General features: G+C 40.5%; 1 protein-coding gene across 4 annotated transcripts in view; it reads left to right on the top strand.

Annotated features, from left to right (window-relative positions):
• KMT5B (lysine methyltransferase 5B) overlaps nt 1-11,923 on the top strand; it is a 387,499-nt gene extending 375,576 nt beyond the window's left edge. For all 4 annotated transcript variants that reach the window (XM_030201304.1, XM_030201302.1, XM_030201303.1 and 1 more), the window contains one exon: nt 8,165-11,923. In XM_030201304.1, the coding sequence (XP_030057164.1) occupies nt 8,165-9,639 (1,475 nt within the window). In that variant the 3' untranslated portion in view covers nt 9,640-11,923. The remainder of the gene's footprint in view (nt 1-8,164) is intronic.
• The last annotated feature ends 1,076 nt before the right edge of the window (nt 11,924-12,999 follow it).

Raw genomic sequence — 12,999 nt, 5'->3', positions numbered from 1 at the left:
TCTCTGCTGCCTCACTTTTAGAACGTTGGGAAAGTGAGGCTTCAATAGAATGTTGGAGGTGCGATTTATATAGAGAGATATTCTAACTCTCCCATCTTCTTAGGCTTCTGGCATTCGCGCATAGACATTTCGAACTATGTTTGTTCCTATTTACATCATTTATTTATTTATTACATTTGTATCCCACATTATCCCACCTCTTTGCAGGCTCAATGTGGCTTACAATTCATCGTGGATACTAGAAATAGAAAAGAATGTACATTTGGTTTACAGAGAGTTTTGGGTACATGATGGTGAAATACATGATAGTATTGAAGCAAAAGACATTAGATACATGATAGTGTAAAAGCAAAAGACATTAAAGAACATTTTGGATGTCTTAAAGAATGTAGAGTTATGCGTGTTGATCTTTGTGATATATTTTGTCGAAGAGATTTAAGTTTTCAGTAGTTTGCGGAAATTGGTCATTTCATAGACCGTTTTCAGGTTGCGTGGCAGCGTGTTCAAGAGCTGTGTGCTTGTATAGGAAAAGGTTGATGCATGCATTGATTTGTATTTCAAGCCTTTACAATTGGGAGGATGAAGGTTGAGGAATGTACGAGAGGATTATTTTGCATTTCTGGGTGGTAGTTCTATTAGGTCTGACATGTATGCTGTGGCGTCACCATGGATGATTTTATGGAACAGTACTTGACAGTATTAATTTGCAATCTTTTGTCTATTTTTTATTTTTATTTAAGGACACCTGATCTACTATGGTCTTTTTTGCAACCTCATTATCGGGATACCCTATCTTGCCTGTTTTGGTGATATCTTTGAAAGATACCTTATTCTGAACCATGCGCTTCTGAGCTACTGTCAGCCTTCCCCCAGTTTCTAGTTTAAAAGCTGCTCTGTCTCCTTTTTAAATTTCGATGCCAGCAGCCTGGTCCCACTCTGGTTAAGGTGGAGCCCATCCTTTTGGAATAGGCTCCCCCTTCCCCAGAATGTTGCCCAGCTCCTAACAAATCTAAAACCCTCCTCCCGGCTCCATTGTCTCATCCACGCATTGAGACTCTGGAGCTCTGCCTGTCTCTTGGGCCCTGCGCGTGGAACGGGTAGCACTTCAGAAAATGCTACCCTAGAGGTTCTGGATTTGAACTTTCTACCTAAGAGCCTAAATTTGGCTTCCAGAACCTCTCTCCCACATTTTCCTATGCCATTGGTACCCACATGTACCAAGACAGCCGGCTCCTCCCCAGCACTATCTAAAATCCTATCTAGGTGTTGCGTGAGGTCCGCCAACTTTGCACCAGGCATGCAAGTCACCAGGCGATCCTCATGTCCATACCAGCCACCCAGCAATCTATCTGCCTAACGATCGATTCACCAACTACAATAGCTGTCCTAACCCTTCCCTCCTGGGCAGAACTTGGAGCCATATCCTGGTGCAAGAGGATAGTATATCCCATGATGGGCAGGTCCTGGCTACAGGAGTACTTCCTACTTCACCAAGATGATGCTCTCCTTCTAGGAGACCTCCCTCCTTCAAGGTAGCACAGGGGCTACCAGACTGAAGGTGGGACTTCTCTACAACATCCCTGTAGGTCTCCTCTATGTACAGTGGTGTACTGGTAACTTTTTAACAGGCTGTCTCCCCGGTCCACCTCAAATTGCAGTGCTGGCTATACCCGGGGAAAGAGCCTGTGGGGGGAGCGCAATGCATTACTTTCCGGGGAAAATGTTTGTTTTTAATGCTCCCAGGTTCCAATCTAATTCATGTTTAATGTGGGATAAAATGCCATAAATTAGTAAATAGAAACTCTGAACGTTGAGCACCTGATTTCCATAACATGATGTCTGTTTTAGAAGCCCTTTTCCTGGAGAAAAAAAACTCTGCACCTATAACTAGCCCCTCCAAATGACACACTGATTACGATTTATAACAAATTACTACTCTACCTATGAAAAGCTATTCCCTTATTATACTTCCTCTGTGTACATCCCTATGCACAAGACGGTGGCATTTTTAAGAATGTAACTTTTTTTTTTTTTTAACAATATCCTCCCCACCCTGCCTACCTATTACAGACCTCCTCCTCACTCCCCCGAGCCAAAGGGTCCCACTCTTAGCGCATACCACCCTCATGGAGTACCGACTGCAGAGTACCCCAGGGTTCACCTCTCTCACCCATATTATTTAATCTGATGATGATCCCCCTCATTCATGCCCTATACAAGCAAAATCTTAATCCTTTTCTGTATGCGGATGATGTCACCATTTACATACCGTTCAACTCTAATCCAATAGAAATCACTGTTGCAATAAAGACTAGTTTAAGCTTAATGGATGCCTGGGCATCGGCATTCAAACTCAACAAGGAAAAAACTCACTGCCTTATTCTCTCTTCTCACCACAAAACAAACCTCCCTTCATCCATAAAAACCCCGGAACATACTCTCCCAATATCGGACAAACTGAAGATCCTTGGAATTACTATTGACACCAACCTAACCCTGGAGAACCAAGCCTCTGCCACCACAAAGAAAATGTTCCATGCAATGTGGAAACTCAAATGGATCAAACAATTCTTCCCTAGGGAAACTTTCCGTAACATATTTCAAACAATGGTACTATCACATGTTGACTACTGTAACGCCGTATATGTTGGATGCAAAGAACAGATCTTAAGGAAACTGCAGACCGCACAGAACACGGCAGCTAGACTCATTTTTGGAAAGACAAGATTCGAAAGTTCTAAACCTCTATGCGAAATACTGCACTGGCTACCAATCAAGGAACGAATAGCCTTCAAAATTTGCACACTGGTGCACAAAATAATCCATGGTCTGGCCCCAACCTACATGACTGAGCTCATCGACTTACCAACTAGAAACATCATCGAATCATCAAGAACGTTTCTAAACCTTCATTACCCAAACTGTAAAGGACTAAAATACAAATCAACATATGCATCCAGATTTTCATGTATTTGCACCCAGCTCTGAAACGCATTACCTAGAAACATTAGAACTGTGAACACCCATCTAAAATTCCGAAAAGACCTCAAGACTCACCTCTTCCGGAAAGCCTCCCCAGTAGACCCGAACTAATTCATGAACAATGCATCACATCTATTGAACTAAGAAATGAACAGTACCCCTTCCACATAATCCTATTACTTCAAACTGTACGAATTTTACCACTCCAGTTATAATTAAGTGTACTTCTACCCTTATCCTACTCTGTATTGCTCACTAGAAGCTGTAGTCCCATCCCCGGAGACGTATCAGCTTTATTGGCATTACTTCTCTCTATATGCTACTATATATTTGTCCTAGAGTTGTATTATCTTTTCAGGAACCTTATCAGCTTCCTTGCACTTACTCTATTTTCCACTCTGTATATATTCCCGGAGTTGGTACTCTCCGGAACCTGTAAGCCACATTGAGCCTACTACTCTGCGGGAAAATATGGGATACAAATGTAATAAATATATGTAAATAATTAAATTTAACTCGCTTGTACCTGCCCAGCTGACGTTACTTAGCAGCACTTAACTAGACAGTGCTGCTGAGTATGAGAACTCGTTGGCCATGTCCTAGTGGGCAAGTCAAGGGCAATATAGGAGCCAAGAGTTATGCTGGTGCCAATAGTATTTGTTGCCGGTGCCCACATAGCTAATTGGGCATGTAGGACTGTATAGAATACAGTCCTAATTTTGCCTGGTTAGCTATGTGGATGCCAGCACTTTAATACTGGTCTGCAGCTGCATAACCTCCAGGACCAGCTAGCACAGGGTGGATGTCCTCTTTCCCTTCCATTCCCCCTGGCAAGGGCCCCCTCCCCCCAACAAATAAGCAAGCCTTCTCCCTCTCATGGCCCCCCCCCCCCCCCCCCCCTGGCAAGGCCTCCCTTCCCCAACAGCAGTCATTTTTAGCATTTTAGAATCATCTTTTGTCAGTTCTTTATTTAAATGCACTTGGCCTATTTCTTCCTTTAAAACAATAACAGGAAGAAAGCCTTCACACACAGAAATGCCACTGGAACAGCAGAGGTGTCCAGAAGGAAGGTCAATCGGGAAAAGTCACCAAAAGTCCTTATTTATGAATTACCCAACTCAGATACACAGCAGAGACAAGTTTTGAATCGCTGTATTCAGAATATTACAATTGAAAGGTGGTGTGCGAGCACATTGTTGCCCAGCCTGTGTTCTGCCACCTTTGTGGATATTTTTGTAATCCCTGGTACTGGCATTTGTGTCGAAAGCCAACTAAGTTAGGTCATTTATCAATAGACTTTTGGTAACTTTTCCTGGTTGTCCTTCTGGCCACCTTTGTTCTTCCAGTGCTGTTTCATCAAATGGAGTTTGTAGGTCCTGCAAAATTAACATTAGACAGCAGAAATCAACCCAGGTTGTGGATGCTAAGAGTGCCTCATGTTGTGTTTTAATTTCCTCTTCATGCTTATGCTGTATCTCCAGCATTGATCCAGCTGCAGGAAGAGGAGGGGGCAGTGGAAAGCTCATCCAGCTGCTGCATCATCCTTTGCCACCCAGTCCTTTTTTAAAATTATTTTATCCTTATTAATTTTACAATATATCCCAACAATGAGATAAACCAGAAATTATGAAATATAAAACACTGGAGTACTTTTTTTTTTGTACAATAAAGAAAAAAGTAAAAATAAATGCAGAAAGATCCAAGGAAGTAGAAATTAAATTAACAAAGTAAAATTACAAAAATAAATCCCAAGACTATCAAACACCCATAGAGTTCTCCCCAGCCTGCCCCTACAGCGTACAATAAGGGACTATACAATGACATTTATTTCCTCTTTAGCAACAAGAAATTCCTGTAGTTGCTTGGGTTCAAAGAAATAAAATTGTTTACCCTGAAATATCACAAAACATAAACCTGGAAATTTAAGCACAAAATTGGCGCCCAAAGCCAAAATCATTGGCCTAAAGGCCAGGAAGGCCTTACCCCAGAACTGTGTGTCCAAAAGTCTAAAAGAAAGCTTCAAAACAGCATTGTGATCCGGCTCCAGAGCACAGGATTCCACCATAGTAGTTCTCTGTGTAATTACTTCCAATGAGGATTCCAAGAAGGATGTAAGATTCATACTATCTCCACCTTGACCTCGAAAGGTCTTGCCAAAGATTTCCCAGAGACCAGTATATACTGGGCTCGCGTGATGGGGGCAGTGATTCACCAGACATCCCCAGAACCTCAATTAAATATTTCGTAACCATATCTACAGGTGAAATAAGAGGAGACCTGGGAAAATTGAGCAGTCTCGTTATGTCTCCTAATTTAGTTTTCCAGATATTACAACCGACGAATAAAATTCTTATCCTTAACTGAAGCTAAACCCAAAGATTCTAAGGTTTGAATTTTAGTCTCTGGGGAATTCAATTTAGAAGACTGCTGGGCAGATGCCTATGCCTGGAGAAGAGCAGCTTCAGACAAAACCTTAATATCCTTAGTATTTTCCAGAGTCAGAGTTTGTAAAGAGAAATGCATGTCAGATGTAAGGTCCCACAGTGACTCCAATGTCACAACGGCTGGTTTAACAAAAACCCGCGAAGATAAAGCAGGAGTAGACAAGCTGAAAACCTGGGAAAGAGTACTCACAGTTTGTTGAGGCAAAATTAAAGCGGCATTTTCCATTAACTTTTGGCCAGAGTCCAAACTTTCAGGAACTTTGGATATGTTCCCTCCCTGCTCACCCAGATCTTCACAGAGGAGAGAACCGGGGTCAGGACCACACTAACGCGCCGGTTCCAACAGAAGAGGAGGAAGTTTGTACGGGTCCCGCTGAAGTCCTGAATCTGTCAAGAGTCGCCTGCTTCAGAGCCGGGGTCGCAGCTGGAGCCGAGGGAACTCCCGCACCTTCTCTGTCCTCTTATCCATGCTTAGGAAGGGAGCTGCTCCTAATCAACAATTCGAGACAAGATCCAGGAAGCTGCAGGTACGATAAATCATTACGATGCCATCTTGGATCAGGAAATACTTGTATGGCCGACCCCTAATGTGCTTTTTTAACTTAGTGTTCTGCTTTTGTTAAAGTAGCCTGGATGGCAGAGGGGGAGCACAAAGCCAAATGTGCTGCTGTCAACACAGGATGGCTCAGGATGGAGATGTAGGTGGTGTGAAAGAGAGAGCATTTTAAATAGAGCAGCAGAGGTACTTGGTTGATGGAGTTTGTTGATGATACTTGGAGGATGAAGTTGTATATGTGTAAATTGGTGGTGACGGGAATGGGGAGTACGAGGGTAGGGTTGTGAGGGATGGATTAAAGAACATAGGTGGGGAGAAGGGGAAACAGGACTGAAACTAGGAAAGGGGCATTGAGATTTGGAAGACAAAAAGATACTCCTTTTCTTCTGTTTCTCCTCGCCCCAAAATCTGAATGGCCCTCACCACTCCCCCATCCATTAGATTAGATTTTCTGTTCTCTTCCACGTTTGTACCTGAAATTCCACATGCATAAAACTCCCTAATGAACATAAATTAGGCACAAAGCAAGGTTGAAATATCACTTAATTATGGAAAATAATTAAATTTTTTGTAAATGTGCCACATTAGAATTTCAGAAACTTTGCCACATAATTTCTTTAACCATGGTCTTAGAATCTACCTTTTGCTTTGCTGCAAACTAGGGGCTCTACCGGTAACCATTTAGATTAGTACACAGCTTTGTGGTTCAGTGCTCTTTTTGTGCCGGTACACGCCGGTACGGCGTACTGGCACCTTTTTTTTTTAGGTCCCACTCCCGTCCATTCCTGCTCCGTTTAAATATTGCCGGTCGCGATTTTCCTCTCTCCCCTGCCCTCCCCTCCCCTCCATGCCAGCAATTCTCTCTCCCCTGCCCTCCATGTCTGGCATGTCCCCTCTCTCCCCTGCCCTCCCCTCTCCTCTCCAAGTCGCTGGGGTATATCTTTAAGTGCAGGGAGGAATAATTGATAGACTGGCTGGATTCATTAGTCTTTTTTTTTTCTCTGTTATACAAGTTGTAGATATTTGTAATGTGTACTTTTGAAATATTTCAAATGCAGTGGGTACAACTGTACATGAGACAATCTCTATAGATATCTTTACTTATTGTTCTCATTGTCATAGTTAAAGGGAGTTATTTTTATGGCTGAAAGGGTGAGCTACAGAAACTGAGTAAGTTAGAAGTGAGTAGTTTGAAAAAGTTGCATCTGTTCAACAAGATATGTTTAGAATAGTTAAATTGATTCCTGTTATAGAGCTAACTTGGGTACAGCTGTCTTTGTAACTTTTGGTACTTTTAATCACTGTGGAAAAACAGGCCTGAGGCACATGTCATTAAGAGGCACTTTTACTGAGCTGCTGGAAGCGTGCATACCACGGCTTAAAATGGCTTACAGTGGGACGCACTCAGGCGTCCTGTGGTAAGTTCAAAATCAGTGTGCGCTAATCTGGGCACCAATAATTGTTAAAGTATTTTTGTTGGTGGGGGTGTGTATAGTGGGGCATTCCTGTGCTACTCAGCCCAGTTACATGACTATATGCTAACTAGTTAGTGCAGGATTAGCACATGAGCCCTTACTACCTACAAAATAGGTGTCAGTAACTGCATATATGCTAATATTTTTTAACGGTCATGCACCAATGGCATCATTAGTGCATGGTCATTAATACAAAAGAGGAAAATTGGTCATTTTACTGCTGTGATTAAAATGTTGCTGTGGTCAATATGGCCTTAGCATGTGGGAAAAACCCACATAAGGGCGCACTAAGGCCACTTTTTACTGCAGCTTAGTTAAATTTTTTTAAAAACCCTAAATTTGTAAAGCAAAGGACTTCACTGCTTTATGGAATTATTTAATAAATTCACATATATATTGTATAGCTTGGTTTAGTGTAAGACTGTTTGGGGCACCCCATCAGTGCATGTTGTAGAGAGATCTCATTAAATACCTACCGCTTGTCAAGGAAACCCAGGAAAATAGGATTTTCATCCTGATGTTTAGGTTTGATATCAAGTCTATTTCAGATCTATGTATTTTAACTGTATAACTATCAACTAGTTAGTTTAAATGTCTATATCTCTTTGCATGTGTGAAACCTGGTGAAAAAAAAATCTGAGGCTAGAATTTGCCAACTTTAATGTTAGTAAATTGCTTTCCTGACAGAAATTTTCTTTCTGTTGCAGCTAATAATAGGAAACCTTTGACTGGAATGAAAAAGAACAAGAATAGAACAATTACTAGACAGTCGGCATCAAGGATTCAAGTGTCCTCCAAATCTACCTCATCAAAACTAACTTCCATGAACAATTCCAGGGTACCAAAGAGAATACATAAACATGGAAAGCCTTTACTCTCTAAAATCAAGTCAAGGAATCAGTGTAAGAGGCCAGAGCAAAAACATGCCTCAAGAAAGCTGGAAATGGGAGACTTGGTTCTTAAGCAGCCAAAAGTTGTGTTGTATAAAAACTTGCCCATTAAACAGGAAAAGGAAGCAGAAGGGCTAGTGCAAGTTCCTGAGTCCAGCAGGTGCTTAACAAGACATGCAGCCAGAGAATACAAACTGAACTGTGGAAGAAGTGCTTATGAGCAGGGTGAATCTTCACCTTGCATGTATATCACTCGGAGGTCCATGCGAACCAGGATGAATTCCAAGGAGATCTCAGATACCAAGCTTGAACCAAATATATTGGATAGTTATAAAATCAGTACTAGCATGACTGGAAATCAGCCTAAATACCTGGAACAGCAGTTTCACCAGGCACACAGAACTGAGTGGGACAATGAAATGCTACTAAGCGAGGAGACTGGGTGTCGAAAGAATGGTGAGAACACATCTAAAAGGAAATCGCAACAGGTAAGACCAACAAAGACATTGATGAAAGTAGAAGATTCTTGCTCCAGCTATGACCCACCAGCCAAAAAGGAAGAAACAGATATGATACATTCCCATCTTGAGGCTGGTGAGGTGGTGGGAATGCCTGTAGGCTATCAGGACTGTACTCCTCTAGCTAGTGGATGTTCATTGATATCTCCTGATACTGTTGAAGTGAAAGATGGTTTCCGAATGCTGAAAAGCAAAAAGAAGCATCGAATCACAAGATACGATGCACAGCTTATCCTTGAGAACAGTACTGGCATCCCCAAACTAACACTGCGCAGGCGCCATGACAGCAACAGCAGCAAAACCAATGACCAAGAAAATGATGTAATCAATTCATCAAAAATAAGCATTAAGTTAAGTAAAGACCATGAGAAGGAAAAGAGTAATGTATATGTAGCAAAGCTCAATAATGGCTTTAACTCAGGCTCTGGTGGAAGTTCTACAAAATTAAAGATCCAGTTGAAACGAGATGAAGAGAGCCGAGTGCCATATTCAGAAGAGTGTCCTGAGAACAGAATCTGCTGCAGCAACACACTTTCTATCCTGGAGTCTAGCATGGGGATGGACAATTACCATCAGTACCAGGAAGAAAGTACTGAGGAATCCTCATCCGAAGAAGAGGATGAGGAAGATGACGATTATGATGATGAGTTTGAGGATGATTTCATTCCACTCCCTCCTGCAAAAAGGTTGAGACTTATAGTTGGTAAAGATTCAATAGACATTGATATATCTTCCCGGCGGAGAGAAGACCAGTCTCTGAGGCTCAATGCATAAGTCATAGATCTTACAGGAGAACAGCCATTTTCCCTGGATATAAACCATGTGTGCAACAGTGATAACAAGAGCAACAGAACTGTGCTATAGAAATGTCTTGATCTCTCCATGTCATGACAGACTAAACTGAAATACCAGTATTACATATTTTTTTACTTTTTGGTCATGATATATTGCTATACTTGCAATTCAAAAGTAGCGTGATCAAAAAGTAGGAAGTCAGGTTGCACTACATCAGGAATCTGTCTAGGTTATTACCAGGAGAATGCTTCTATTGGGATTGGCTAGTGAATTGTTGAAGGAATGAAATTGTGTGTGTGTGTATGTTAGGATTTCATCTTGTGCCACATTATGGATTATAACTAGAGGAAAAAAGCAGTGCTCCTTTAAAGTCATGCTGATGCCCATTTATATTAAAAATGCATTCAGTTATTTCTGAGTGACAAAACTTTATGTACATTTTGTGATGAGCACTTGTGTAATGTCCCTTCATTATGGGGAGAATCTTGTAGAAAGTGTACAGCAGACTGACCCTTCTTGCTTCCAGTTGGGGCAGGTTTTTATTGTACTTTTTTAATTGCCTTCTTATGTGCAATTCTGGGTGAGGATAAATGAAGAGGGAATTAAGTTTTTTTGTGGTAAAAGGAAGAAGAAAATTTTATCTATGATAGATATAGATATTTATATATAGCTATATATCTATAGCTATATATCTATATATAGATATATAGATTTAGATATAGATATATAGATATAAAATCACTGGAGCAAAATTTGTAGTGAGAAATCCAGTGTTCTGTGTAGGACAGTAGAACAATGAGGTCACGATTATGGGGTAAGCCAGTGTGTTTTTAAAGTGAGAGCATAACATATGCTCTTTAATATCTCATGTAACAAACAATCATGACTGCAACATATTCAGATCTTTAGTACGTTACTATCACCAGCAATGAATTTACTATTGCTTAGGGAGTTTTTTTGCTTAGTGTTCTGTTTTTGTCAGTTTAGCCCTGTACACTGTGGCCTTTTGTTGGTAGCTAATGTTGGGTTGATTACCCTCTGCACTGCACCTCTCCCGTCTTTATTTTCTTTAAGCTAACAATGTTTACTGACTTTTTAGTACATTCTCTGTATAAAGGTAGCATTCTACAGAATAAAAGTTTGGAGATGGTGTATATATTGTTTGTTATATAACTTGACATCTTGTATTTAATACTTCGCAGTACTTTTTAGATAAAAAAAAAAGTTCTTGCTAGAATGATTGGTGCTTTTTTTCCACAAAATATAAAAATGCTGTGAAATGGAAGCAAAACTGTATTCATCAGAATTTCAGCTGTCTGAATTTTATTCAGGTTGGTGCTGCAAACCTAATTCAGTGTAGTTTATTTTGGTGCTTGGTTTCTGGTTAATATCTGAGTGCAGTTTGGCCCTCTAATTTTAATTTTTCTTTTATTTTTTTCTTTTATTTTTTTAATCAGGGGTGTATCTTGTGTACCTTTCCTTATCTTTCCCTCTAAGCACTCTTAACCTCCCAAAAGGTGGAACAGATCAGTTATCTCCTACTCTTCTGTATCCTATTTTCCATCTAGTGTCGTTTGAATTTCTATCAGTCTCCTCCTAAACCAGAGCCTATACCATTGAGTTAAAAGAGCAACTCCCTTAAGAAAACCTTACCTAGCGTAGCCTGGTTGATCATGTTTTGTTTTGGTTTTTTTGCTTATCTCTTTGTTCTGTTTTGTTAATGACTTAGACCCTAAAACTTAACCAGCCCAAACCAGAAAACTCTGCTTCACCATTTTGGGAGCAGGGCTAGAATCTATCCAAGCGAAACATTCTGCTCCATCTTTGCCAGTGGCTTCTGCAACGTCATGAAACTGGAACACTATTTCAGGCCATTCAGACACAAATTAAGTCCTGGATATAACAAACTGATAGCACTGTTTGAAACACAAACTGAGCACAAGATGAACCAAATAATTTGGAATAGGAGTTAAAAAAAAAAAAAAAAAAAAGACCTGAGTGCAGTTTTGCAGATTTCCCACTGACCTGCAGTTGGATTGGCAGCCCTAGTCCCTCTAGACTTACCATTGTCATACTTTTTTCCCCCCCTGTGGTAACACAGAACAAATGTTTTTTATCTGAGATCCCATGTACCAGATTGGGAAAAAAAAACAATATGTACATATGTTGTAAATATTTGTGTTGTGAGAACTTTTGTCTTTAAAGAAAAAAGTTGAGCTAACTTACAGAAGAGTTTTTTTTAAGTTAAATACACATGCCAATAAAATGGGTAATTATAAACCTAGTTTTTAATTAAGTATTCTTTGGTTATTTTGTGTTTAAAGTTTTCAGACTAAAGTATACTGGCTTTCAAATCAGGACTGCCTGAGGAATTCTTCTTGTAACACCTGACCTCCTTTGGCAGTTTGAATGTTTGATGAACGGTATTAGATGGCAGCTATACCCTCAGAAGCTACTAAGGATAATGAGATCAGAATTCAGGTACATAGGTGGTAGTTTTCACTACCATTAGGGAATCTTTGATTTGGCCAAAGAATTCAAATTTCCAAGCCTCCCTAAGAGGTTATACAATGTTGTGATTCTACAGTGGTTCCGCAGCTTCAAATTTACCGTGCTTGGCAATAAACATAACAAAGCTATTGTGGTTTGGTGTTCCAACTAGATTGGTTATACTGAATTAAGTTAAAATCCTGAAAATAGATCATTCTAGAGTTCTGGGTATAATTTTAGATTCAAATCTGTTATTTGACAGGCAGATAATTGCTCTCAGTAAGAGATTGTTTTTTTAAACTTAGACAACTGCAAACAATTAGATCATTTTTGCAGTGTGAAGACTTCAGGATCTTAGCTCAGGCAGTTTTGCTGCCTCAGTTGGACTGTTGCAATTTGTTGTATTCATGGGTTTCAAGTAAGCTGTATAATCGCTTGCAGTTGTTGCAGAACACTGCTGCCAGACTGGTTTGTGGTCTTGGGCCCAGATGCACCAAAATTAACGATCCAGTTTTGTGTATCTTATACTGGTTGTAGCTGGTTAAGCGAGCACGGAGTTCAGCGAGATATGCACAAAGGGGTTCTGTGGGCTTTCTTGCAGTCACAGTAGCAGCTAATTACATGCTAAGTTATTTAAATGAGCTTCTTAACAGTCAAATGTGTATTCCTAGTAATGCACAGCCGTTTTCCTAGTGATGCACAGAAAGGACTGCCTCCCCTAACAAATTTTTAACAGGTGGTCAGGAGCTGTTGGTACTGGCTGGCTGAGAAGAGCTGAACTGCAGACCGGCCAGTCCTGCCTAATGTTATGATTCTGTTAGAATTTTGCTAGTCAGGCAGAGAAATGCT

Source organism: Microcaecilia unicolor, chromosome 4, assembly GCF_901765095.1.
Source record: "Microcaecilia unicolor chromosome 4, aMicUni1.1, whole genome shotgun sequence".
NCBI classification, from domain to species: domain Eukaryota; kingdom Metazoa; phylum Chordata; class Amphibia; order Gymnophiona; family Siphonopidae; genus Microcaecilia; species Microcaecilia unicolor.
This window is presented reverse-complemented; position numbering and strand designations above follow the sequence as displayed.